The 27151-nt window shown below is 43.6% G+C and overlaps 3 protein-coding genes across 5 annotated transcripts; 1 reads left to right on the forward strand and 2 right to left on the reverse strand.

Moving 5' to 3' along the window:
* The first annotated feature begins 429 nt into the window (after positions 1-429).
* LOC6597996 (meiosis regulator and mRNA stability factor 1) lies at positions 430-6189 on the forward strand. Its single transcript, XM_026987689.1, has 8 exons — positions 430-591; positions 1293-1423; positions 1610-2405; positions 2469-2600; positions 2730-4529; positions 4604-4865; positions 4924-5594; positions 5658-6189. The coding sequence occupies exons 2-8, from the start codon at positions 1404-1406 to the stop codon at positions 5859-5861; spliced, it is 3885 nt and encodes a 1294-aa protein (XP_026843490.1). The 5' UTR covers positions 430-591; positions 1293-1403; the 3' UTR covers positions 5862-6189.
* On the reverse strand, positions 6138-12940 carry LOC6597993 (congested-like trachea protein). Of its 2 annotated transcripts, XM_026987690.1 has the most exons (7): positions 12919-12940; positions 12719-12850; positions 12483-12617; positions 12110-12251; positions 11617-12049; positions 6478-6657; positions 6138-6420 (listed from the first exon to the last, which is right to left on the reverse strand). In XM_026987690.1, the coding sequence occupies exons 4-7, from the start codon at positions 12227-12229 to the stop codon at positions 6233-6235; spliced, it is 921 nt and encodes a 306-aa protein (XP_026843491.1). In that variant the 5' UTR covers positions 12230-12251; positions 12483-12617; positions 12719-12850; positions 12919-12940; the 3' UTR covers positions 6138-6232. The 2 variants fall into 2 exon arrangements, with proteins under 2 accessions (XP_026843491.1, XP_002023089.1); XM_002023053.2 differs by lacking the exons at positions 6138-6420; positions 6478-6657; positions 12919-12940 and adding exons at positions 7895-8190; positions 8264-8443 and having other exon boundaries at positions 12719-12853.
* A 10142-nt stretch (positions 12941-23082) lies between these two features.
* On the reverse strand, positions 23083-26145 carry LOC6597992 (guanine nucleotide-binding protein subunit alpha homolog). 2 transcript variants are annotated; one of them, XM_026987282.1, is made up of 7 exons: positions 25912-26145; positions 25484-25812; positions 24919-25057; positions 24636-24841; positions 24429-24560; positions 24220-24359; positions 23083-24144 (listed from the first exon to the last, which is right to left on the reverse strand). In XM_026987282.1, the coding sequence occupies exons 1-7, from the start codon at positions 25913-25915 to the stop codon at positions 23784-23786; spliced, it is 1311 nt and encodes a 436-aa protein (XP_026843083.1). In that variant the 5' UTR covers positions 25916-26145; the 3' UTR covers positions 23083-23783. The 2 variants fall into 2 exon arrangements, with proteins under 2 accessions (XP_026843083.1, XP_026843082.1); XM_026987281.1 differs by having other exon boundaries at positions 25484-26145.
* Positions 26146-27151: the final 1006 nt, after the last annotated feature.

Consider the following 27151-nt stretch of genomic DNA (forward strand, 5'->3'; position numbering starts at 1 on the left):
AGTTCAAGGTTTTCCACCAGCGCCAGGGGACGCCCCCTGCCCCGTCTGGCAACTCTAAGCGGCTTGACACCTTCCAGCCTCCAGACACCTCTCTCTCGTTCTCCACACGTGACGCCGCTCAGCCACTCCACTCATCAGTAAATCGATGATGGCGATAAAGCCGCGCCAAACCATTTCCAGTCGCCTCAGATGTCCAAGTGATCGCAAGCGAATATTTGTTTGTCCCTCTGTGTTTTAATTGAATTTGTATGGTGCCCGGCGAAAGAACACGCGGTTTATTATATTTCGCACATTTTTGTTTTCTTTATTACCTCTTTTATCCGAGTATAAATTCTTTTATCTAAAGTTAACGATCTTCTCATTAAGCAACCGATTCAATTTAACGAGACCTTTTTATTTGTATTTGTCAATTAATTGATTTTCTTATCTACAATACTGTGAAATTGATTTTGTTGTTAATAATTTTTTATCGGCTCTTAACTGCCATTGTTGCGGTGCTCGAAGAACACTCCTAAACTTACTATAACGGAAATCATAATTATTGATTTCAAGCGGAGGAAAGTCTATATTTTGAGCATTTCAGTGGCACAAGTGAGTAATTTGAAAAGTCAGTCAGTCAGTATTTGAAAAAGTTTTTTGTATTGTATGGGAGAAATGAAAGCATCGGTGCAGCGAAATACTCGACACGACACTGCTCTGAAATGAAAATTAATAAAAAAAACTAAAACATAGAAACTTTTCTAACTAATAACAAAGCACTTGGATAATAGCCCTTTAATAAAATGCATACTCGACAATTATGTACATACATATGTTATTCTTTACTCTTACATTTGAGTCCACTGTGCAACTAACTGTCCTATTGGACAGTTAGGTGAGCAAAACAACAACGAAACGAAAAGCATGCCTTGAAACTGTTTTGCGCGGGAAGCTGTTGAGTGCCGTCTCTCTCCCTCCCTCCCCTTCTCCATCTCGTTCTCGTTCTCCTTCTTTACCTGCACCTCTCTCTTTCAGCGTGTGCTGACATGACACTATCAACAACAGTGGAGCAGCCCATTTTTCATTTTAATTCCATTTATTCAATTGATATGCGAATGAAAATCATTTCATGTTAACAGTTTTATTGGACCCCCCACACCCCGCGCAAAGGCATGACACAAATGAATAACACAATTTAAATGTTGTTATTCCATCGTCAGAATATTATTATATACCAAAATGCATACAATAATTTCAAGATGAATCTCAAAATTATCCGTTCGTGGGTTTTTCTCTAATTGTATGCATTCCAGGTAAACCGCAGACGTACCCGGTTTACCAGAGGCGTGCCAAGCACCGATATCAGCACGTGAACCACTGGGCACAGCATAAAACCGACCGGCAGCGCAATTGCTTTCAACAACATGGGCGAACGTTTGTATAGGTACATACATACATACAAATGTACATATGTATGCAATACATTTTAGAGTACTCATGAGTAATGCAGTAACATTAATTTGCATTCCGATTATATTGAATTCTAAGAAACGTCTGATGTACATATGCATATGTATTAATTAGATTACTATGGTAAATACGTTTGTTATTATCTTTTTCAACCAAATAGTTGGTCGTGTGACAGGGCTGGAAAACTACCGACTGCTTTCTATGCACAGGCGCAGTCGCAGGCACAGACCCAGGTACAGGCACAGGCACAGGCACAGGCACCGGGCGTACTTTGTGCGGATTTCAGCAATGCCGGAGCCTGTCTAGCGGGGGGATTGCGCTACTACAACAGTAACGGATTGGCCGGGTACATGCAGCCACCAGGAATGCTGCCAGGGAAGTACGCCAGTATTCCGTCCACGCCTATGCCGACCCACTTGGATGTGTGCCAGCATGCTCATATGAATGGTAGCGCTTCCTGCTTCAACCGAAATCGCTATATGCCGTACAATCACAGTCGCTCCTGCGCGGCTGCAGCGGCTGTTGCCGCCGTAACCGGTCATCCGTTGCTGCACAACCATCCACAGCAGCAACAACAGGTTGGCGCGGCCACCTTGAGCTTGACCCGTGGCTCCCAGACGTATCAGTCATACGAGTCCGTCTATCAGCCAAACACCATGTGCCCTCTACCCCTGCCCATGGCCCCGACGGCAGCTCCCCCCGCTATCAGCGCCTCAGTCAGCAGCAGTGTTGCTACGGACCAAGCCAGCAGCATTGGGGAGGGGTCTGGTCAGGCCTACGCCACCATTACCGATCCTAGTGATGCAGTCACTCTGCAAATTACCAATCTGGACTACTCACTGGATGAGTCAAGTCTGCGCAACTTCCTTATGAACCAACTGAAGCCCATCACGCCGGTGGTGTCGCTGATCTTTGAGGGCAGCTCCTATGCCAAGGTCACTGTGCCGGATCTTTATGTGAGCGCCCCACTGTCTGATCTCCCGAATTGTTAAATTATTTTTGAAATTCCCTCTCCCAAGTTTGCCAAACAGGTCGTGTCCAATTTGCATCGAAAGAAGATTGGGCACAAGCGCATGCTGGTCAGCTACACACGCGACTCTTCTCTGACCGAGGTCAACACGTTGCGTTGCCAGGTCGCTGGACTGCTGAAGGTACGAGAAACTTAGATTTCCACATACTCGGATACTCGCATACTCGTATACTCGTATACTTGTATTCATATTCATTTCAGTTGTGTTTTCTATCTTACCATTTTGTGCTTCTCTTTTTCTCTTCCCCAGGATGTTCCGTACTATACACTGCCGATGTATAAGTTCCGAGAGCTTTTCCAGTCGCGTTTCAAAACCTCAATCAGTGTTCTGGATTTGTACAAAATGCAGGACATCTGTACCATCAACTCGGATAACAACGAGGATAAGTTTATTAGTCTGCAGCCAGAGCTCGTAAACACCTTGGAGAGCTCACCTCTAATGGAGGGACTGCAGCACAGTGTCCCTTATTGCACCGTTCACTTCAAGAAGGAGCAGCACAAGGGATGGGCAGAGCAGGATATTGAGCCGCTGCCCAACGTGTTTATGACCATCTCAGAGATCCAGAAGCTCATTTATCCGCTGCTCAAGCATCATCCAGGTGACATACCCGTGGCCACTCTCCTTCACTGTATTGAGGGACAGTTGAAGGTGTCGATTATGGCCAACGAAAGCGGTGTCAACCTGGAGCACTTGGTCTGCTGTGTCCAGGGCATACAGATACAGGTGAATAACTTCGGCATTAAGATTCTCGGCTGGTTGGAGCTGAACAAGGAGATGACGTCCTCGATTGGAGCCACCTCCTGCGGCTCGAATTCGAGTAGTTTAAATGGCAGCGACCGTTCGAATCTCTCGGGCGGCAGCTACTTTAAGAACTCTGTCGCTGATCCGCTCTATCAGATTTCGCGCGAGGTTATCGAACTGGTAAAGATGTCGCCCAAGTCGACGATGAAGTTCAATCGCTTTATCCCGGCATATCACAATCATTTTGGCAAGCAATGTCGAGTGGCAGACTATGGCTACACCAAGCTCATTGAGCTCTTTGAGGCTCTGTCCTCCGTGGTCCAGATAATGGGTGACGGAGAGAATCGCCAGATCACTCTAACTCATCGAACTCAGATACGTAGATTCACGTCCGACCTGTTGCGGGTCCTACGAGCGCATGGTAATAACTCGGTTCTTCTGTCCCAACTACCGGGCATCTTTGCTCAGACCCAGAGTCGGAATTTTGACGTAACTGACTATGGAGTGTGCGATATTGTGGACATTCTGGATGGCCTGGTCAACTCCAATATTGTGGTCTTGAGCACCGTGCAGCAGGGAAAGGACATACTCATTTCAATGCCGAAGCGCAAGCAGACAAACAGCGAGCTCGAAAAAACCTGCGTTTTTGCGGGGGAAATGGTGGAGCTCTTCCAGAACTCCCTCCAGTACACAATACTGTTTCAAAAGTTCGTACGTTCGTATCACTATCACTTCGCATACCAGTGTCGTCTCAGCGACTACGGGTTCCTGAAGCTGGCCGACCTCATGGACGCCATTCATGGTGTGGTTGAAATGGAGTTGACCGGTGATGAGGACAAGAAAATCCTCCTTTCGCCAAAGGTGGCCAGGCGTGTGTTTGCAGAGCAGTGCGAGGACCTCATTCGGAATGTCACTGGCAATTCCACGAACTGCATGAGACTGGAGCAGGTGCTGAAGTTGCACAAGAAAAAGTATGGCTACCAGATGCAGCCACAGACCTTGGGTGTATCGGATATAGCCACAGCCATCGAGCTGTTGCCCTATGTGGAGGTACAGCACAAGGACAACGCCACCTGGCTGATTTGTCACAATGATGATCTGGAATTCCGCCAGCTGTGTTATCGGGCCTGTAAGCATCTACTGCAGCAAGAGTCTGCAGCGCCGTCAGCTACAGTTCAATCTGCCAGCTCGTTAGCATCGCCTGCCCCCGAGCCTTTCCCTAAAGCTCAATTCATTAGCGAATTCAACGCAAAACACACGATCCAGCTTACAGAGACGGCTTTGCTTGCCATGCGACACAGCATCGAGGTGAGTACTGTACTCCATCCTTTGTACAACTATTGCCTAGAGCTTTTAGCCCATTGACCATGCCGTCTTCCCAGATCTACGAGGAAAGCGATCAGCAGTGCGTTCGCCTTACCAGTTTTATGAGGTTTCTGATCTCGATAGTCCGAATGCTGGAACAACGGCCCAGCATGTATCTGTACGAGATCAAGAGCGGACTGGACTGTGGGCTCAGCACAACCTTTGAGTATGGATTTCCCAACTTATATTCGGTGGTTGCCGCGCATGAGGATCTCTTTACGCTTAACAAGGGACCCACGCAGGAAAGGAGCGATGTGTCACTGAATGTGAACTGCGAGTGTAAGTGAACTGACCTACTCGTGCTCCACCTTCTGTACCTCCCTCATTCCGTCTACAGTGCGTATCAGTTCGGGTGTCAGTCACCAGCATTTGTTCGGCTCCCTGAAGTTGCCCTATGCGAAGCACAAGGCGCAGCGCCCCTACCGTACTCCCCTGGGCGAACACAATCGTCCACCACCTGCTCAGGCGCCGCCGCCGCACAAAACCCGAAAAACTGAATATGCGAACAGTGTGGCTAGTGCATCCAATGCGTCCTTCAAGCCGCAGGTTAACAGCTTCCAGAACTACCAGGAGCAGTATAACACCAAGTGCTCACCACCGAGTGCGAACTCCTCGTTGCTGAATAGTTTTGGGTCGAGTGCGGGAAACCTTAGCTTGTGCAACAGCTGCTGCAACAAGGAGAACTCCCTAAACTCGTCCCTCCAGCTGTTCAACAGTTCGTTCAACTCATCTGGAGATCTGAACGGTAGTCTTGGAGCCGGAGACTTGACCAACATTACATCTAGCACTGCCATAATGCCCGGCACTCCGCACGCGCACTCGTCGGGAAAGCTATGGCATCGCCGTCAGGCTAGTTTCTATCCTCAGCAGATGCAGCATCCACTACAACCTTCCGCTGTGCAGCACTCGGTAAATGCATCTGGCGATCTATATGATTTGGTTAGCTGTACTGGAACGTCGATGGGCTCCATCTATGAGTCAGCCAATCCTGATGGGCACCCCTCAGAGGTAAGATATGATGCCCTAAATGTTGCATTGGTTATATTTGTATTCTCAAATTACTCTTGACAGAAATTACCTTTTTGGATCGATCCCGTTTGGAGCAATCAATTGGAACAGCAACTGCCAAATCAAAATGTACTCAATATTCGTCTCCCCGAACTAAAGTCGCTTAATGTGTTGCCCATGCTACTGTCCCCGTATACTATATCCAAAAATGAGAACATGAAGCGACAGCTATTTAATTTCGACAATCATGACCGTAAAATAGCTTAATAAGGCGGAAACAATACATTTCTGTCCTTTTGATAAAGCTAAATATTTTTTATTTTAAGCGCCTTTTTTCAACAAAAACTTAGCTCTTAAAATTGTAAAGAAGAAGAGAAGGAAAGCGAGCAAGAACGAGAGGGGGATCAAGTAAAATAGCACTCCAGGAGAGTCGAAGTCATTAAAGTCCCAACCAACAGCCTCGCCTCAGATATTAAACCTTTTTTATAAATCGTTAATTAAAACAGATATTTTGTATTAGCTGTTATGAACAAATTTGTATAATTCAATTTTTTCATTTGTTTTGTATACTTTATTAAAACGCTATATAAATTGATATATTTTATAATACTGGCTGACCTAAAGCATTAGCTAATGTTCTAAAAGTCTGGGGCCACAATACGAAAAAAGGCATTGGCCAGCTCGATACCAAAGAAGGTGGCCGCATTCGCTGGAAAGGCGCGCAACATTACCGGGGTAATTCCTCTGTACAGCGCCAGTAGACCGTCATTTTTCATGAGATCCATGAAAACGCTTCGTATCCCATGCTTGTATGTCCCCTCAGGAGCTTCGGTTAAAGTTTTGGGTAAGATTTGGTCAGCACTCGAAGGTGAGCTTAACTAACCTGACTGCAATCGACTCTTAAGCACATCGGCTGGCATTCCCCCGATCCAATAGAAAATGCCCGCCATTCCACCGGCTAAGATGGCCGGAAATAGATCCACGTTGGGTCTGTCATAGCGTCGCTTGTACTCAGAGGTCAGTATCTCGTAGCTGAGAAAATATAGCCCATTAGCGGGTAGATCTGTAAAGTAGAAAGAACACTTAAATATTTCACATAATAACAATCGCACAACAATCAAAACCACCTCATAAATACTATTAATTGCCGCGCTGTTACATCAAGCCCATCAAGCGCTGTGGTTATCTAACATTTATTAGATCAGATCAGTTTTTGAAAAACTGAGTAACATGTAATGGGGGATGTAGTGTTCGTCAACCGAATCAATTAATAAGAATGTCAAGAAAAGCGCAATAATATATGTACAAGGTATTACCCGCTGCTTGCATAAAATATAATTTTCTATCGGCAACTGTCCTTTCAAATCAAGTCAAATGGGATGAAGTACAGACGGCGAACCTGGACTTGGTTAAGCTGTTAAGACCCAGCTGTTGTCCCATTCCGTCCGGTCATATCATGTCTCCTTCGATTTTTAATGAAATTTGTATTCGCCTATCTGTTTCCAATCGGGACAATCGTACACATTACCATTTTTAAAAAGATCAAAATAAGACGGGTTTTCCAAATGGTTTCCCTATTATAAAGTAGGTCTTGACTAAGCCTATAATTGGTGCTAAGGTCGAGTTTCAACATTTTTAGAAAATAATATCGCGTTTTTTTGGCCTTGGTGGACTGTTTCATGGAAATGCCCATATCAATTTTAATGACCAGATGTGTATATTGTTATCGTATGAAACGTTTTCAGATTTCATAGCTCCCATTTTTTAATTGACCCATTTTGTTAGCTCTTTTCCTAATCATTTCCTGAGAAAAATACTCTGTATTACTAGTTCAAAAAATTGTAGTAAAGCCGCGGAAAATAATTATGTTTTTTTTTTGTATTGTTTTGAAATTTTCTTGTGTATTTATTCTTTCCTTTTAATTTAAGCAAAAATTACATTATATTTTCTATATAGACAGAAATGTCTGTATCAAACAGTCTATTTACGCTTATCGAGATTACTATTAGTACTCGTATTTCCATGGTGTCGCAAAAGACACGTTTAAATGGACCATAGCCCCAACTTATAACTCTTAATTAACCGCACAATTGGTACTAAGGTTGACTCTGGGCAATTTTTCGTTTTCAAGATAACTGCAGAAACCGAAGACACTCGGACGGGACAGATCACGGGAACCCTCTACGAGGGTGGAATTGCTTTTGTAATTACATATGAATGTAGACACATTTACATTTTATATCGTAACATTTACATTGATTACATTGACATTATAAAAGTGCAAACTCCGGTTATTATTATTTAATCGTTTCATATCAAAAAATGCATTTATTTAACATAACTTTATTACTTAACTGAACATTTTTATATTCATGACGTTCTCAAGAGAGAAAACAAACTGTTTGCATTTAGAACTGTGGTGCCACGGCATTGAAAAATTTGTTCGCCAGCTCAATACCGAAGAAACAGGCCGCATTGGCTGGGAATGCGCGAATCATAATGGGCGTAACGCCTCGGTACAAGGCCAGTGGACCATCCTTGACAATCAGGTCCTTGAATACACTGCGAACGCCATGTTTGTAAGTACCCTCAGGGGCTGTAATATAAGAATAAACGTACTTAGCTAGTACACCTGCAAAGGAAAGCAGTTTTTGGTCAAAAGTACTCACCGGACTGCAGGCGACTCTTTAGGACATCAGCGGGCATGCCCAAGATCCAGTACGCCATCCCAGCAGCGCCGCCAGCAAAAATGGTTGAGGCAGTATTAATCTGGCCTGTTTCCGATTTTGCCTTGACCACATCCTGTATATACTCATATACCAGGAAGTATAGTCCGTTGGCGGGCAAATCTAAAAACATGGTTTTGTTTTGATGTATTATTCAATAAATTAAACGTGCGAAAATTATCTAACTTTTACAATCGAATCTACTAATGATTTGATGTACTTACACAATAATACAAGTATTTTAAACATTTTCGAGCCGTTGGTAAGTGGCAAGTCTAAGTATTTTGACCAATGTCTTGAATTCCTAATTATCGGATCCATCTAGCAATGAGCTTGTGTCAATATTTCTTCTAAATGAATAACATGTACATACTTAAGTGATACTATCAATATAATACAATTAATTGTTGCAATTGTCACAGCAGTACGAGCAGTACATAAGTACAGAAAACTTTGATCAGCATCTGCGCTAAAGAGTGCCCATATAATAGTGTTATTCCAGACAAATACAGAGAGGAGGTGGAGGGGATGGTTCTGAATCTTCCACAGAGCATAAGTCATCAGGCATCAGAGCCATCTAAAGCAGCAGGACCTCGGGCACAGTGCAAAATTGAGTGTGCACCTGGCGCGTTTCACTTTTCATCAGTCGAACTAGTTGCGCTTTATCTGTGCCCGATGGACTTTCTCGCCCAAATGCTCATACCATCAATGTACATACATATAAACGAATATCTCGATATACGAGTGCTACACATGCACACGTTATACAATTCATGTTTTTCTTATTTTGTTTCTTATCCCAGCAGAGGATGTTCTTATCGGCGACTTCCTTTAAAGCAGAGACGACGAATAATATGAAAACAATACTTGGAGTTCAAATGGGAACCGCCTTCATCTCTCAGTAATTGTTCAGGCATGTGGCAGTTGCGCTGCGGTCTCGTTTTAGTTTATTAATGGCATTCGTCGAATAAAGCGTGACGCCAGAATGAAGATGAGGGGGATCGTCCAGGGCTCGTCAAATGGTGCGATAGGGTGCAAGATGCTGCTGATCTTTCTAATGGTGACGAAGGTAAGTTACTGCCTTCGGGCTGTATGTTGAGAACACTGGTATACTGGTATCTATGCCTAAACATAGCCGATACATGGATCTGCGCTGGGCAATGTTCTACGGCCTGAGTCCGAGCCGAACCTTGAAGTTCTCACTTGCCCAGGCAAATGCGTCTGTCAGTTGGAAGCATTCAACGAGCTGCCCATTGCTCGTTGGGTCAATCACATGGCCAGGGACTATGGTGATGATAGCTTCCTGCAGCAGCCCACACACACAAAACTGGCGACGTGCCTGGTACAGTCCCAAGACGAGTGGCAGGAGCTTCGGGATTACTTGCCAACGGATTTGCAGGCCTTGATTTTGCTCTACACGGGCAACGTGGAAAACCAACTGGCAGGTGTGTAACGACTTTTTATTCGGATAGGTATACCAGTAATTTATAATTCATTTCGCAGTAAACACCAGCAGCTTACGGCCACTCAATCAGCTAAGAACTCTCGAAATCCGTGGAACCGGAGCCACTCTAATCATCGATGATCCGCTGGAGTTCTTGCAGCATGCCAACTTTGAGCATATCAGGTTGCAGGCCAGCGATCGGCTGCAACGTCCAAAGTTCTCCAAACTACCCAGTGACGACTATGAGTATAAGCCGCCGAGTGAGCTCCTTCCGCCCAGCGAATACTCCACCAAGTACCCACTGCAATTTGAGGATGCCGCCTCTGATATTGTCACCTATGAGCAGCACATGCAACGACTGAAGCAGACCAGGATGCCCAGCTTTTTTGGATGGGGCAGACTAGAAGTGCTGCGCATTGTGGGCTGTAAGCTGGACAAACTGCACTGGCAAATGTTCGATGGACTAACCCAACTGAGGGACCTCAATCTGGAGAGGAATAGCATTGAGGAGTTGCCCCCGTTCGCTTTCTCGGGAGCTCTGCAGCTGAAGAGTCTCTCCTTAGCCCACAACGCCTTAAGGCGATTGCATTATCTGGGTCTGGCTGGCTTACTCCAGCTGGAGACACTCAATTTAGCTGATAATCGACTGGAGCGCCTAAGTGAATTAAGTTTTCCGCCCTTGCCAAAGTTGCAGAAGGCAGATCTGCGCAGCAATCCAGTTAGATACATCCTTCCTGGCACGTTTTGGGTGATGAACGATACGAGGGAACTTCGAATGGGCAGCGATCAGGCGGCTTTGGATCTGCGCACTTGGTTCATTTATGGACAATTTGATTCCCTTAACGAACTACGCACTCTAATACTTGGCAATGTTTCCACCGAAACGCTAGAACAGGGAGTGTTTAAGGTCAGCAAGGCTCTTTAAAATAGTTTCGTAACAGCTTTTAATTCGAACCTTAATTTACAGGGTCTTTATAGGCTGGAGTTTCTTAAGCTGCGTGGGAAAATCCACAGCTTACAGTTTGATGTATTTGCAGGCATGGAACACCTCAGGGAACTGGACATTAGTCAGTGTGGCGTTTCAGAACTGTCCATGGATGCATTTATGGGCGTGAAGCGACTGAAGTTTCTCAGCTTGAGCCATAACAATCTTACAAATATACCCCATGGGTTGCTGGACGACCAGCAGAGGCTTGAGGAAGTCCAGCTGCAAGGAAATCAGCTAAAAACACTGCCCACTAGTTTTTTTCGGCTGCCACTTGTCCGGGTGATTCGTCTCGATCAGAATCCGTGGCAATGCAGCTGCCAGATGCAATACTGGAAACCATACTTAACCAATGTGGTACGGGGGCCCATTGTAAAGAGGTGTGTAAAAGACATAAATGGCGATCCCCTCTCGTGCAGACACGAGGCCCCCTATGAGACCGATAGGAGTCTCGTCCCCCGCTGCTCAAACTACAATGGACGCAGTGTATACTACGTTCTCCGCAAGCAACTCCATTGCGGCGACATACAAATCCTTCAGCCGCCAAGTCACAACAGGATCGGAACAAGAGGGCTGCCGCTGCCCCACTGGCGGAAGGTCGAGCTGCATGAGGAGCAATCCAAGAAGGCTACGCCCAGGAAAATAACACACAAGCCTACAAAGCAACGCAACACGCTGCAGTTTGTGCTAAGGCAACAGAATCAGCAGCCCCACCCGGAGCCGCTCGAATTGGAGATGTCGAATGAGATTTAACCATTTAAATCATACTCTAAGTTAGCTCTAAGTTTACTCCGAACTTGAATATAATTGTAATGTAATGTAACCACACAGCCAAGAGTGGAAATGATAAGAGTGAGCTGTACTTACCCCTGAGCATGGTGGCGCAGCTGCCCTTGAAGACACTGCGCAGTCCTCCTTCCTTATAAAGCTTCGCAGCGCAATCGATCATTCCATTATATTTACGCTGACCACCCTGCCCCTGTTGCGTTTGCAGCAGGACTTTGATTCTCTCTCCCGGTGCCATAATCAGCGTGGAGAAGAGGCCCGAAAACGAACCGGCGACAAAAATTTGTGAGTAGGTGAGCCTGGCGTCCTCCCCCCGTTGCTGTAAACGTTTTCCCAACGCATAGCCCGCAAAGCACATGGCAAAAATAGGTGCAACACCCGTTAACGGAGCTGACATGCCCTTGTAGAGCCCGCGAACACCTTCGTTCTTTATGGTTTTCGCAGCACAGTCAAAGGTGCCTTTGTAAAGTGGTTGCTCACCCGGCGCCGGCCGCGGCATTGTCTGCAAACGTACCTGCAGTACAAAAAATATATTCCAAATTAGTTGTTATTCGCAGTAGTTAAAATAGCTCACCTTTATGGTATCTAACGGGTGCCCAGAAAGAACATTACAGATTCCACCAAAGCCGCCAGTGATGAAAGATTTGGCCGGATTCGCCTTTCGCTCCGTGGACACCTTTTCGACGGTTGCCATAGTGATTCCAAAAGGTTTATTTCTGAAACACAGTTTGAGTTCAGATTTTGTTTTATGTAAAACATATTTAGCCAAGGCCTATCAACTGTTGGAGTTTGCACCTAGACGATTATTGGATTGGGGCCCTAATCTAGGGTCTACTCTTGTGATAGTCTCAGCCAATCAGAGAATACCGAGACGTCATTTGTTACGCCATCAAGGTGAATGTGAATTGCAGATTGACGATTTTGCAAGATGCTGCGGCATGGCTCACCTGGTCGATGGTAGATTAAAAGTGGTCCCAAAATATTGACTCGTCGGCCTGGAACCTGTTGCTGCTGGACTGGGTGTCAGGTGTCGGGTGTCAGCCACGAAACATTTACTAGCTGGTCTGTCAAAGAGCGGAACGCTAAAATTCACAAATGTGATTACGTTTGTTATCAGCCCGAAATGTTTCCAAATGGCATGGCAGAGGTATTTTAACAGTCCGAACAATTAATTAAAAATTACCTATTGCCGGCTACTGCTTACTGGGAATGTGCGCGGGTACAAAGTTCGGAATTTTCTTTTTTTTTTCCCGTGCTGCTCCGAGTCGAACCTGGTATATGCCCGCGCGGTGTCTTTTGATGAAGTTTACCTGGCCTGCTTCAATTTATTATTAGTATTTTGCATAATTTCATTCTTCATTTCTTAATAAAAACCATATTTACCATTTTTAAGTTAACATCAGTGTGACCGCGGACTTATTGTCCGACTCTCAGAAATATACCAAAATATACCGTCTCATTTTAAAAGTGTACCGTAAATGTACTGTCGAAGTTAGAACTTGACTCATACATATTGCTAGTTTTTGATATTCCGTCGAATATTACTAGCTAGATAGAACCCTTAGCCCTGTCCACATAATTTTATCCAATTAATCAATCCATTTTCTACTTAACTGGCGTGTTTTAAATACATGCTCTTATTGGTTGTTGTCTATATGTAAAAGGTAAGGGAAAAATCGTTTTTCCGTTGAATAATACTGACGAGATGAACTAAAACCCTTAGCTCTGACCACATGATTTTAGGCCATTGACGTATAAATGTTCTACAATATTAGCTACTTTTAAGTACAATTTTTATTTATTGTGTCTAAAACAAGGTTTAAACAAAACAACAGTGACAACGTAAGGGAGTATGGAATGTCACGTTATTTCTTTCTTGCAGCTTGTCATCCCAAGGTGAAATTGGTAAAATGCGCAAACTCGATCCAAAGGGGGAACGACTACAAAGAAGGCATTTTAGTTAAGTTAACATTAACATACCAATAACGTGTCGCTGTTAATTTGAACTATGGTTTTTCAGCTGGTTTTTCTAAGCTGAAATCGATTAAAGGTAAAAATCAGCTGATTTTGAACCAATACAAAATTTTTAAATTTCTTAAACTTTTTAAGTTTTTTTTCTACTTTGTTCTTAGGTTAGGTTAGGTTGAGGCGGCTGCCGGGCTCGCTCGGAGCCCGTCACACTTAGGCCGGTTTCGGCCCGTTGTGATACCGCATAGGATCATTCCTTCCTGTCAGCAATTATCCCATCCAGATGCTCTCACAAAGTTCGCTATCCTCCTGGGACATAGTTTGGACATCTCTGAGATGTCGTGTAGAAAGGCTGAGCCCAGGTGCTGTAGCCTTCTTCTGCTGAGAGCTGGGCAGGAGCAGAACAGATGTTCCACTGTCTCCTCCTCTTCCTCGTTTCTACAGCTGCGACAAAAATCATTATGTGGGGCACCCAGCCTGTTAGCGTGGGTGCCTATTAGCCAGTGTCCCGTGAGGGAACGTATGACTACGCTGCACCTTTTCCTGCTTAACTTGAGGAGCTCGGAGGTGCGCTTCATGTCCATGGTCGGCCATGTTTGCCGAGTTGTGCGACATCGTGGCACTGGCTACATATCGTTTGTTAGTCGCTTGTATTGCTCCCTTATAATGAGCTTACAGGTGGCCATTGGCATACAGATATCCTCCTTGTCTTGGAGAAGGGGGATTGTAGTGCCAGATCTGGCCAGCTCGTCCGCTATACAGTTGCCCTCGATGTCCCGGTGGCCCGTGACCCAAATAAGGCTAATAGCAAATTGCTGAGCCATCTCGTGCAGAGATTTGCGGCAGTCTACCACGGTGGCCGAGTTCGAGGAAATCGCGCTTAGCGATTTGATCGCAGCCTGGCTGTCGCTATAAATGTTTAGCTTGGTTGCCGTAACGGCAGCCGCTTGTAGGCAGTCAAGAGCCTCCCTGATTGCTATGACTTCCGCTTGAAAGACACTGCAATGATCTGGGAGTCTGAAGGAATGCCCTATGTTTTGCTGTTCAGAGTAGATTCCCCCTCCGACTCTGTCGTCCAGCTTTGATCCATCTGTGAAGATGTTTATGGCCCCATCTGGGCCTGGGAGTCCCTCGAGCCATTCGTCTCTGTGAGGGATGATTATGTCGAAGGGAGTGACTGTGTACTCTCTTGGAACTTGGTAGTCTGTTTTTGAGGGGACGGTACTGCTATTATTTAATATGGCTGAGTGACCTATGCACTGCGTCACCCATTGATCTGAGTCTCTTAGAAGTATTGCTGCTGCTTCTGCCCGTTCCTTTCCTGCGAGGTCAAGGCTCTGTAGGCATAGGATGGCATTTAGCGCATCATTTGGGGTGGTGCAAAGAGCTCCGCTGATACATAGGGCGGCAGTCCGCTGGACTTTGCCCAGTTGCTTGGTGATCGCCCTTTTTGACAGGGCCGGCCACCACACCGTAACTCCGTAGAGTAGTATTGGTCTAACTATAGCTTGATATATCCATTGGACTATGCTTGGGATCATACCCCATCTTAGCCCAATAGCTTTTTTGCATGTGTAGAGTGCAGCCATTGCCTTCTTCACTCTGTCTTTGACATTCAGGTTCCAACTAAGCTTCTTATCAATTACCAACCCTAAGTAACTGGCACTGTCGCTAAAGGAGAGCCTGCATCCTTGTAGTATTGGAGGGTTGAGGGGCGGGACCTTGTATTTATTTGTGAATAATACGAGTTCCGTTTTTGAGGGATTTACTCCAATCCGACAGTTGCGCTAGCTTTGAGGTCATTAAGTCGCACAGTGTTTGGGGGTATTTCCCCGAGAAGATAATCGCAACGTCGTCCGCATAGGCCACGACTTTGCAGATGTGTTCCTTTCAGCTTTAGGCTTGCCGCCTCTGGGTCTGTCTCTGTGTGATCGTCGTGTGCTCGACTGGCTTGTCGACAGGACGTGCCCCGGCTGCCGCATCCGACTTGTAGGCCTTTACGGTCACAGAGCTGAACCCAAAATTGAGCTCGCCTTTGGCAGCCTCAATCGGGGCCAGCGACTCTTTGTTGAGGACGACCACCGCCTGGTTTGTGGGGCCCTGTGTCGTCTCAACTTTGACCACCTTCCACTCCGCTGTTGGGAGGTGGGGGTTGCATCTTTGCAACATTTTTTGGATGCGTTCCGGCTCCTTCATGGAGGCGGGCACCCAGACTCTCGCCCTTGGTCTACTGGGCACTTCGCTCCAGTCTACAGGCTACGATTTTTATGCAGCCCTGGTACCAGCCCATGTCTTTGCAGACGGGGGGGGGGCACTCTGGTATCAAGGCACCAAGGTATCGGTTTTGGGAGCCAATTCACCACCAACCCCGACACCGGGATGGGACCCCTTTGGGCTCTCCCTAGCATTACGGGTCGGGGAGATTGGGATTGCTCCCTGTTGGCATTTGGGGAGTGCCAAACTCATTTTGTTTGTTTTTAAAATCTTCCATTCTTTTCCCACGAGCTGCAGAGAAGGGGTACGGTCCGTCCGGGCAGAGATCCACGTTGCCCGGATAAGGCATACTTAGAACAGGGGGGTGCCAAGTCCCTGAGCTCTTCGTTAACGACTGGGCTAGTTTTATATACCGGGCCCCCAGCCAGGCTGACTCTCGGCACGGGTCGAATAACACTCTTAGTACGGCCCGGTGTGAGCTGAATGTGGGGGTTGGGATGTGGGTAGGTAGTGTGTAGGGATAGGTGAGTGTGTGAGCTACTTATACGAGGCGACACCATAAGCGCATCGTCAGTGTTGCTACTATTATTTTCGGTACTCTCCCTAGGGATGTCCGATTATTCGCAGCTGACCTACCTTTATGACCTGTATATAGGTAGGTCGTTCGCTATCCTCAGCTCGTGGCCTCAGCTAGGCCCCCTTTGAGCCACCTCACTTGCTCATCAGACCAGATTACTTTGTTCTTACTTTACTCGCTCTTTCATACATATGAGCTGAGCATAATGGTGCATGCCCACATCGAAAAGGAAACGGCAAAAACTTATTTCCCAAGGTACTAACGCCACACGACAACGGCAGTTCTCGTTCCCATATATGTACATATGTATGCCCTAATTAAAAATAAAAATAAAATACGTATAATTTAATTTTGGTTTATTTGTAATGTTTATTGAATTCTTGCAGTCTTTTTGGCAAGGGGACCGCCGGTTACTGATATAGTCCCTCTTAGGGAAGGAGGTTTTCCTATACACTCGAAAGTGTTTTGGTGTTCTTTTTCGCGCTGCCCATTCTTTAGCGCAAGTTATGTTTCACCTCTCGGAACCTTTTTCCTATCGAGCATGACCTGCCGCTGCTTGTCGAGTAGTTCTTTGTAGTAGTTCTTTTCTTGTGCTCCATAATCTCCTGATCGCCAATAGGCACGTAACTCGATGAGGCCGGGTTCTTTCCGAAGGAGAAGCTGCTTGAGACAGTTGTACCCTAGCTCTGTACAAACGGCGTAAGTAGGTGTGCCCGTCCGCGGCATCGCTGTCATCTCCCTGAGTGCTTCCATAGTCTTCGACCAGAGGCTCATTTAAATAGTCATCAATGCCAACCGAGACTTGCGACTAGTCCTGGTTAAAGTAGAAATGCTGATCGTTTTTAATGCTAATAATTGAGATTCAGCAGTTCTAAATCATTGAAACAGTGAATCCTCCCGAAAATCTGAGCGATGCTTACGGTACGAAAATTTTAAGTGAATTCAAGCCAATTTTAATTTATTTATTGCAAAAGCTATGCTTTGGAGGATGCCGGAAGAACCCGGAAATGGGCTCTGGCGAAAGTGATTAAACAATTATATCTTACTGAACCACCTTCTGCCATACCCATTGCAGGCAGAATAGTCGAAGTTCTGATATCTTAACATCCAAAAAGAAAGATTAAGGGGCCCCCAAAGAAAATGTAGGGGATTAGTGTCCCATTGGGGACACTACTTTAAAAAAAAACGCTTCAAAAAACCCTACCTCTAGGGTGGTGTGGAATGAGTTTCTTTATTTCATAATATACATATATGCTATAGAATACATATCAATGTTTCTGAGAAAAAAAATATACTTCATATACGTGTATCTTGTTTCATTAACAATAAATCAATCTTTAACGTCTGTAAGTGTTGAAAACTGCTTAATTTTCTTTTGACCACATTGACTTGGCCTAAAACTCGCCCAACTTCGAAATTTGGCCATGGCTGTGAAAACAACGTTTCCGACCCCATAAAGTGTATACATTTTTGATGAGCATCAATAGCAGAGTCGATGTACCTATGTCTGCCTGTTCTTCCATGCAGACTTCTGTGATATCGCACTGTTGCAAGGGTATTCCAAATTTCGACCGGACCCCCACTAACACCGAAAGTCTGTGGCATCCACAATTTTAAAGACGCGAAAAAACTGAAAACGCAGATCTACAGAGTTCGTATATGACTGTATTGACCAGATTCTAGATCAGATCAGATTATTATTATAGCCAGATGGAACAAATCAATTTACAGTGGCTACGCAGCGCAGTCCACGAGATTACTCATTTTCAGTATCTCTCTCACATACTCTTCGTCGTGCAATGTTTTCGCCCTCTGGCGGAGGGGAGCCATTCTTACTGAGTATCGGGCATAAATGTAGAGTCGCGGCCGTAATATATCAAAGGTGTCTGGCAACAAAAATTAGATGTATTAACGCAACAACAGAATCAGTTCAGATAATGCAGATATTATTTTCAGTAATATATTTGTTTCACCTTAATTTGTTTTATTTTTGTTTCAAACTTGTACCCAAACGACATATCTTTTCTAACAGGAGGTATAATTTTGGATTTCAGCGAGCTAATAGCCAACATTAAATCCCCTAGCAGTCTTGTCGAATTGGGATTGTTACTTTGGAAGTTTTTATTTAAGCACTGGATATCTTCAAGAATTGACTTCAAAAATACAAATAGTTGATATCGTTGTGCAATTTGCATTAATTAAAAGTTTTGTGGCAAACTCTAAGAATTTTAAGAGAAGTCTTAAAAAACAAACATAAACGAGGGGGAACGTTGTGAGTTGCTGCGGACACCGCAACTCTAGAGTTATATCCGATACTAAGTCAGTATGGCTCTCCTCCGGCAGACGCCGCTAATATTTAACGACACGACAAAGAGTGCGTGCGAGAGAGACAGAAAATCAGTCTGAGCGTGACGTCGGGCGCTGCGTAGCCACTGCAAATTGATTTGTTCCTTTTGGCTATAAAAATGATCTGATCTGATCCAGATTCAGCAATCTAATAGATATGGTCATTATCTATGATTCTGCGTTTTTAGTTTTCTCAAATCTGCAATATTGTGGATGCAACAGATTTTCGTCCTTTGTGGGGGCGGATGGGGGTGGGGCGAAATTCTGAGATATACGTTTTATAGTGACATCTTAAAGGAGTGTGTGTACCAAATTTGGTTACTCTAGCCTTAATAGTCTCTGAGATTTGTGGTTGCCTCAGATTTTCGTCCTTTGCGGGGGCGGAAGGGGGTGTGGCGAAATTTGGACATGAAACGGTCAAGGTTCGATATCACAGGAGTGTGGATACCAAATTTGGTTGCTCTGGCTTTTATAGGTTCTGAGATCCTTGAACTCATATTTTGCAATTGGCAAAACCGACCATGAAACCTGTGTGTTAGAGTGAGACAGAGGGAGAAAGAGTGAAATTGTTTTCGTGATTCTGGCTATAATAATTATACGATCTGGTTCAGATTTTGCACTCTAGAAGATATAGTCATCTTCTACGATTCTGCGTTTTTAGTTTTCTCGTATCGTCGAAATTGTGGATGCCACAGATTTTCGCCCTTTGTGGGGGCGGAAGTGGGCGGGGCAAAGTTTTGAAATATTTTTGGAGCAGTGACATATCACAGAAGTCTGGATCCAAAACATCGTTGTTCTAGCTCTTATAGTCTTTGAGCATTAGGCGCTGAAGGGGACGGACAGACGGACAGACGGACGGACGGACAGACAGACAGGGCTCAATCGACTCGGCTATTGATGCTGATCAAGAATATATATACTTTATAGGGTCGGAAACGATTCCTTCTGGACGTTACACACATCCACTTTTACCACAAATCTAATATACCCCAATACTCATTTTGAGTATCGGGTATAATAAGGGAATTATGCCGGTTGCGGCCCTCTCTAGTTGTGGGCAACCATCACCTATGTAAACTTGGACAGCAAGAAAACCCTACTGATCTGAGTATTGTTATACCCAATACTCAAAATGAGTATAGGGGTATATTAGCTTTGTGGTGAAAATGGATGTGTGTTAAGTCCAGAAGGAATCGTTTCCGACCCCATAAAGTATATACATATATATTCTTCATCAGCATCAATAGCCGAGGCGATTGAGCCATGTCTGTCTTTCCGTCCGTCCGTCCCTATCAGCCCATAGTGCGCAAAGACTATAGAAGCTAGAGCAACGACGTTTTGTATCCTGACTTCTGTGATATGTCACTGTTACAAGTATATTTCAAAACTTCGCCCCGCCCACTTCCGTCTCCACAAAGAGCAAAAATCTGTGGCATCCACAATTTCAAAGTTACAAGAAAACCAAAAACGCAGAATTGTAGCGAATGCTCATATCTTCTAGACTGCAGAATTTGAATTGGATCGTATCATTGTTATAGCCATATGTAATTTTTTCTCGACCTGTCTCTCTCTCTCTCTAACACACACGTATCATAGCCGGCCTTGCTTAGCGCAAAACATTAGCGCCTAGATCTCAGAGACTATAAGAGCTAGGGCAACCAAAATTGTGATCTACACTCCTTTGATATCGGAACTTGTCGAGTTTGTTTCAAAATTTAGCCACACCCCCTTCCGCCCCCGCAAAGGACGAAAATCTGGGGCATCCACAAATCTCAGAGACTATTAGACCTGACTGTAGAGCTCTCACTGTTACAAAACTATTTGTAATTTTTCACTGCAGAACTCACTGTTACAAGTGTATTTCTTTTTGCTCACTGTAGAGAGCTCACTGCTACTAGTGTGTTTAAAAATTTCGCCCAACCCCCTTCCGCCCACACAAAAGACTTAATTCTGTGGCAACCACAATTTTGAATATAGCAGAAAATTAAAAATTGCATTGGCTACGCAGCGCCAACAATACGCAGTAGCAAAAAAAGAAAATGTTCAGTAAAAAAAACAGTTTTTAAGTAAATATATATAAAACGAGGGGGAACGTTGTGAGTTGCTGCGGACACCGCAACTCTACGGTTATACCCGATACTAAGTCAGTATGGCTCTCCTCCGGCAGATGGCGCTAATATTTAACGACACGACAAAGAGTGCGTGCGAGAGAGACAGAAAATCAGTCTGAGCGTGACGTCGGGCGCTGCGTAGCCACTGCAAATTGATTTGTTCCTTTTGGCTATAAAAATGATCTGATCTGATCCAGATTCAGCAATCTAATAGATATGGTCATTATCTATGATTCTGCGTTTTTAGTTTTCTCAAATCTGCAATATTGTGGATGCAACAGATTTTCGTCCTTTGTGGGGGCGGATGGGGGTGGGGCGAAATTCTGAGATATACGTTTTATAGTGACATCTTAAAGGACTGTGTGTACCAAATTTGGTTACTCTAGCCTTAATAGTCTCTGAGATTTGTGGTTGCCTCAGATTTTCGTCCTTTGCAGGGGCGGAAGGGGGTGTGGCGAAATTTGGCCATGAAACGGTCAAGGTTCGATATCACAGGAGTGTGGATACCAAATTTGGTTGCTCTGGCTTTTATAGGTTCTGAGATCCTTGAACTCATATTTTGCAATTGGCAAAACCGACCATGAAACCTGTGTGTTAGAGTGAGACAGAGCGAGAAAGAGTGATATTGTTTTCGTGATTCTGGCTGTAATAATTATACGATCTGGTTCAGATTTTGCACTCTAGAAGATATAGTCATCTTCTACGATTCTGCGTTTTTAGTTTTCTCGTATCGTCGAAATTGTGGATGCCACAGATTTTCGCCCTTTGTGGGGGCGGAAGTGGGCGGGGCAAAGTTTTTAAATATTTTTGGAGCAGTGACATATCACAGAAGTCTGGATCCAAAACATCGTTGCTCTAGCTCTTATAGTCTTTGAGCATTAGGCGCTGAAGGGGACGGACAGACGGACAGACGGACGGACGGACAGACAGACAGGGCTCAATCGACTCGGCTATTGATGCTGATCAAGAATATATATACTTTATAGGGTCGGAAACGATTCCTTCTGGACGTTACACACATCCACTTTTACCACAATTCTAATATACCCCAATACTCATTTTGAGTATCGGGTATAAAAATGAGAATTTAATTTTGTTTGCAGGATTTCTTTGAATTTTGAGATTTATCGTCGTTTATCTAAAATGAATGCATCCCATAATTTGTTGGTCTCTTGGAAAAAAGGATGGGATTTCCGGTTCGTTGATGTTACCGGCTGTGGGCACCCTGGTTTTTATCCTATTTAATGCGTGTGTTTGATTGAGAAACTGCGTATACTCCTTTTATGTTAAAGTAACCTAGCGATCAGTAGGTGTTCATTCGATTCCATTCCTCATATGAAATACATCCCATCCATGCACGAATGACATGCAAGCATGGTCTTAAATAACCACCAACAGTTGTCAGTTGTTTCGTTCAAAACAATACGCAGCGTAGCACCGATAAGTAGTTTGGAATCGGCACCACAGGAAAATACAAATAGTGGAAAGTTTTTTCCGTCTGCATTGATGGTACTCATGCACAACAATAACAAAATTCATCGGAAGACGGTCCTTATCTGACAATATTATTAGTTATGTCTGCGCTCTGCAACTTATTCAGGTGTACGTTCTATACTTCTAACGGCTGCATTAACGTCATTGACAGGAATTTAAGCAGTGTGTTGTAGTGGAGGGTCCTATAATGGTTAATTGAGAGTGGAAGGAATGCTTCCTCCGCACAGCTAGGATCGATGCAAAAATGACATACTGGTGGAGGTGGTCATTATCTATGATTGAATGATTTTTCTGGGCGTGGAGAAAGCTTAAAATACACTTGCAGCACTGTGAGATGACAGGACAAAATCGAAAAAGCGATAAAGTCCACGGCGTGGCATACGGGTCATGGGTAACACAAGGCAAGCTCAGCTTAGTGTTCACAGCCAACCAACTAAATGATCTCGATAGCCCATGACATAGATACAAAAGACCTACATATACATGTACCTACGTATTTTTCTAAAATATCTCTGAAAATTCCATATCATTTGTATGGTATAGACAAGATTAATCCTCTGATAAGAGACCCTAAATAAACAGAACTGCGAAGAGTCCCAATTTGCTCTAGTATTGCTATTCAGTTCTAATGTCGTCGAACATGTTCAAATAAATTATTAAACGCTTCTTGGCCGCAACAGTCAAACCAAAATAAAGCATCTGACAGATCAGAATTGCGCTTGGAGCCATTTCCGCATTTAAATTAAAATGAATAATACACTTAAAATATGGCTATGCATGTGTTAGGTAAATATTGTAACTCTAAGAATATAAGTAAATATTTATCTTTGATTTAAATTACATTTGAATTCGATTGGTTCCATTTATTATATATTGATCGTTTTCATTTAATTGGTACATTTGTTGGTTACGTTGCTGACTTTACTCTATGAGAAAGCGCGCTTCTTAACATTAGGCTCGATCTCTCTCACTTTTTATATACTGCAATATATTCGATTTTCGACTAATTTATATGTTCGCTTGTAAAAAGTTATTGTAGCAAAAGGCAAAGAGGAATTTACCTAAATACATGATACAAAAAATGGGAGCACGTATTATAAGTTTTTGGTTAGTTTATGTATGCATATGGCGTTGAAGTCTGTTTGATAGCAGGATCAGGAAGCGATTACGAACACATACAAAATAATTTATATACAGTTGTGCATAAATAAAGTAGATTATACTATATGTAAATGCTAAAAAATAATAAAATTTCCTTTAATACAAAATTAATGAATAATTAAACCATTTTAAAAAGTTAACAACAATTTGGGTTGGGGCGGCCTTTAAAAAATTAAAGATTCCTGACAGCTGGCACTTGCGTTCGTTATATGGATATGTGCAGTAAATATGTAAATGCATACACGACATATTTTTATATGTGTACATATGTATGTATAACTATAAAAAGATTGTCAGTCTGGCGCGAAACCCCTAGACCTGGTTCTGGTTCTTGTTCAGGACTACACCGAAAGAAGTTGATCGAATTGCGAATAGTACTACTGCAGCATCAAAGCATTTAAATTACGCTGCAATATCGTATCTTTGACCGAATTGAACACAACATTGATGTTGCGCGTATCTATGGCAGTAGTGAAGTGATGGTAGATCCGACTGGTGCTGCTGCTGCGGCGAACGCTCATGAACATTTGCAGTATGAAGTTTTGGACGTCCAAAAGGGAGTGCGGATTCCCATTAAATTGCGGATAGTACCAGCGTATATCAGTCTCTGGATTGCGTACTTTCTGTTCAAGCAAATCCGTTTTGTTCAGAAATAATATAATTGAAATACCTTTGAAGGTGTTATTGTTGACAATGGTATCGAATATGTTCTTTGACTCCTCAAGGCGATTGGTTTTTCTATAGATTGGAATATAATATAACATTTAGTTTTTCTTTGATGTTCGCTTAATATTTGGAACAGTTCATATGTACCTGTCTTCGGCAAGAACCTGATCGAACTCTGAACTAGATACAAGGAATATAATTGATGTGACGGATGTATCAAAGCATTTTGTCCACTTCTGGCGCTGCGTCCGCTGGCCGCCCACATCGACAAACACAAATGGAATGTTCTGCAATTCACAACGTAAATACATGCGTCCTGGCGAAGTAAACTAAATCTATGTCTCGTAGAGTCTCACCTGCACTTTAACACAAAACTCGTAGACACCCTTGGTTGCCTTGCGACAGTGCAATATATCTTTGTTCGTGGGGACATAATCCGGTTTGGCCAGCCGGTCGATTTCGTCTAAGAAATAGCTAACGGAATCGCTCTGCAAAATGCATAAAGAGCCGGATAAGGAATATAACATTCAGATATAATAATAAAAGCTACAGTAAAAGTTTACAATTTGAAATTCACGCCGTCTTTCGTAAGCTCTTCTAATGCCGCGATCCTGCCAAAGGCGGCGTATTAGCGGTGCAAATTCCATGAATCTGAGGGCCTCTATGGCGTTGCATTCCATTAATTTGGCATCGTTAGCGTCCTGCTCGCGGCCATCGTTTCCCCAGGAGATGTCCAGTTTTTCCCGAGCGTCTAGCAGTACTTGCATTCCTTAAAAATATGTTTATTGGATTGGATCAACAGTATTGCACATATGTACATATACTTTTCCACAGACAGTTACGCACCTCTTATAACGTTTTGGTATATCACATGTTGGTATTCGCGCAGCAGTTCGGAATCAAAATTGACGCCGTGTATGATCCGCATTTGCTTGAGGAACGTTGACTTGCCAGACTCCCCAGCACCCAACAGCAGCAGTTTTACCTGGAATAAGACTTATCACTACCATATCCATGACTACAGGCGACAATGGCACCACATATGACAATAATTTAAGTCCCCACACCAACAAAAGCAAACAGACGATTGAGTTAATTGAATGGCTTTTGTATGAGTATAACTTCGTTGATGACTGGATCAAATGATGCAACAACAAAACCCAGAGGCTACATTCGGAGTAAAAGCCAATCCCCGCGGTACACAACAACGGAAAGTGAAAACTTGGTTGACGAATTTTTTTTGCTTGCTGTCAGAGAGGATATCTGCTGAAGGGAGCTAAGTCGAATATGTTTTTGGGTATACGCACATGCATGCTAATTAAAAGACCAATCAATATAGGGACGGGACTATAGGGACTCCGGGCTTTTTTGGGGTTCAGTTGGTCGATTCCAAGTCCAAAATATAGCTTACCTGCCGCCGAAATGTATGTTTCTCCTTCTCCAAAAACTTATCAATCTCTTTGGATTTGTAGCGCTGTTCCAGCTCCTCGGGCGTGCTGCGCAAGCGCACCAGATAGGTGAGAAAGTTGCCGCAACATCGTAGGCAGGCAAAGCGCGAGGTTTGCAGTCGGCTGCCCTGACGTCGTAGTCGTTCCGCACCATCTGATATCAGTCCGCCCGCAGGCGTTGTCGCTCCTCCTGCTCCCGCTCTCGGCTGGTGCTCTTCCATAAGATGTGTCAGAGTTCCTGTGCGGGTATCGTTGTTGCTGTTATCGCTGCCGCTGTTGTTGATACCTCTGCCTGCGTGTGTTAACGTGGTCAATGTAATTCTGGACATGGCTAGCCAACGCCTGACGTGCACACTTTCTACACACACACACGGACGCGCTAGACACTCACACATGCAGACAGCTGCTGCAGCTGAACGTTTAGTTGTTGTTGACTTCTTCCCTTCTGTGTGATATTGTAATTGTCTTATTGTTGCTACACACGCTAAAATTAGAATCGCTAATTCGTTGCGAGTTTATTGGTTTGGTTGTAACGTCGCCATCTCCAAACCATATCTTGACCACGACCACAAACCAACCGCCGCGGCAAAGTTCGCACTTATTTTGTATTTTAGCATTGCACCACTTCTCCAAAAAAGAAGAATCGACACTCGTGCACGATCGCACTCCACCAATTTACAACATAATTAACGGCTCCGTCGGTGATATTAATAATTTAATCAAATTATTCTATTACGCGTCTTTCACGTCACGTATCGCCAAAAATTTGTAAATAATTCGCATTTTCATGACATATGAGCAGTGTGACCGACCCTCCGAAATATACCAAAATATACGTCTTATTTTAAAAGTATACCGTAAATATACTGCCGAATTCAAGTTGTATTACACATACTTTTCGTTTTTGATATTCCGTCGAATATTACTAGCTAGATAGAAACCTCAGCCCTGCCCACATAATTTTATCCGATTAATGAGTCCATTTTCTACTTGACTGCCTTTTTTTAAATACTTGCTCCGTTGTCAAATAAATAAAACTTAAGAGAAAAATCGTTTGTCCGTTGAATAATACTGACGAGATGAACTAAAACCCTTAGCTCTGACCACGATTTTAGGCCATTGACGTATAAATGTTCTACAAGATTAGCTACTTTTAAGTAATATATTTAATTATTATTTTTAATTATCCAATTGTGTCTAAAAAATGTTTAAACAAAAAACCAGTGGCAACGTAAGTGTGTATGGAATATCACGTAATTTCTTACTTGTGGCTTAAAGAATAATTAATAAATACATTTTCTCAAATTGATATATTTTAGACCCCATTCATGAATTTTGATTAGTTTCCTTTGTATATATCCTGATCCCGATACTCCATCTTGGTCTCAGTAAGAAGACAGTGTGCTGCAAATTATCGTTAAAATACCTTTAAAACAGAGACTGACAACTTGTTTTGCAATGCATATTTTACGATTTTCATTGGCCGAAAGAAAAAATCGCGTCGTTCAGTTGGAAAAGCGTTTTTTTTTTAACAAAACCTGTTCCGTTAGTGTACGATATATTTAAACTTGTAGAAAAGGGCTATCAAATATATAAAAAAGAGGTTATTTTGATATATTTGATATATATTT

The sequence above is a fragment of the Drosophila persimilis genome, unplaced genomic scaffold, assembly GCF_003286085.1.
Source record: "Drosophila persimilis strain 14011-0111.01,24,50 unplaced genomic scaffold, DperRS2 tig00000124-arrow-pilon, whole genome shotgun sequence".
NCBI classification, from domain to species: Eukaryota; Metazoa; Arthropoda; class Insecta; order Diptera; family Drosophilidae; genus Drosophila; species Drosophila persimilis.

What these genes read in the sequence shown, in the direction of transcription:
- LOC6597992 (XM_026987281.1), bottom strand. Translation starts at nt 25,915, where the DNA reads ATGTGTGAGTGTCTAGCGCGTCCGTGTGTGTGTGTAGAAAGTGTGCAC. An exon ending in ATACCAAAACGTTATAAGAG is followed by an intron (nt 24,842 to 24,918) that starts GTGCGTAACTGT and finishes CATATTTTTAAG; the next exon opens with GAATGCAAGTACTGCTAGAC. An exon ending in CAGGTTCTTGCCGAAGACAG is followed by an intron (nt 24,145 to 24,219) that starts GTACATATGAAC and finishes TCCAATCTATAG; the next exon opens with AAAAACCAATCGCCTTGAGG.
- LOC6597993 (XM_026987690.1), bottom strand. Translation starts at nt 12,229, where the DNA reads ATGGCAACCGTCGAAAAGGTGTCCACGGAGCGAAAGGCGAATCCGGCC. An exon ending in CTGCGCCACCATGCTCAGGG is followed by an intron (nt 6,658 to 11,616) that starts GTAAGTACAGCT and finishes TCTACTTTACAG; the next exon opens with ATCTACCCGCTAATGGGCTA. An exon ending in TAAGAGTCGATTGCAGTCAG is followed by an intron (nt 6,421 to 6,477) that starts GTTAGTTAAGCT and finishes CTTTAACCGAAG; the next exon opens with CTCCTGAGGGGACATACAAG.
- LOC6597996 (XM_026987689.1), top strand. Translation starts at nt 1,404, where the DNA reads ATGGGCGAACGTTTGTATAG. An exon ending in ATGGGCGAACGTTTGTATAG is followed by an intron (nt 1,424 to 1,609) that starts GTACATACATAC and finishes TCAACCAAATAG; the next exon opens with TTGGTCGTGTGACAGGGCTG. An exon ending in TCACTGTGCCGGATCTTTAT is followed by an intron (nt 2,406 to 2,468) that starts GTGAGCGCCCCA and finishes CCCTCTCCCAAG; the next exon opens with TTTGCCAAACAGGTCGTGTC.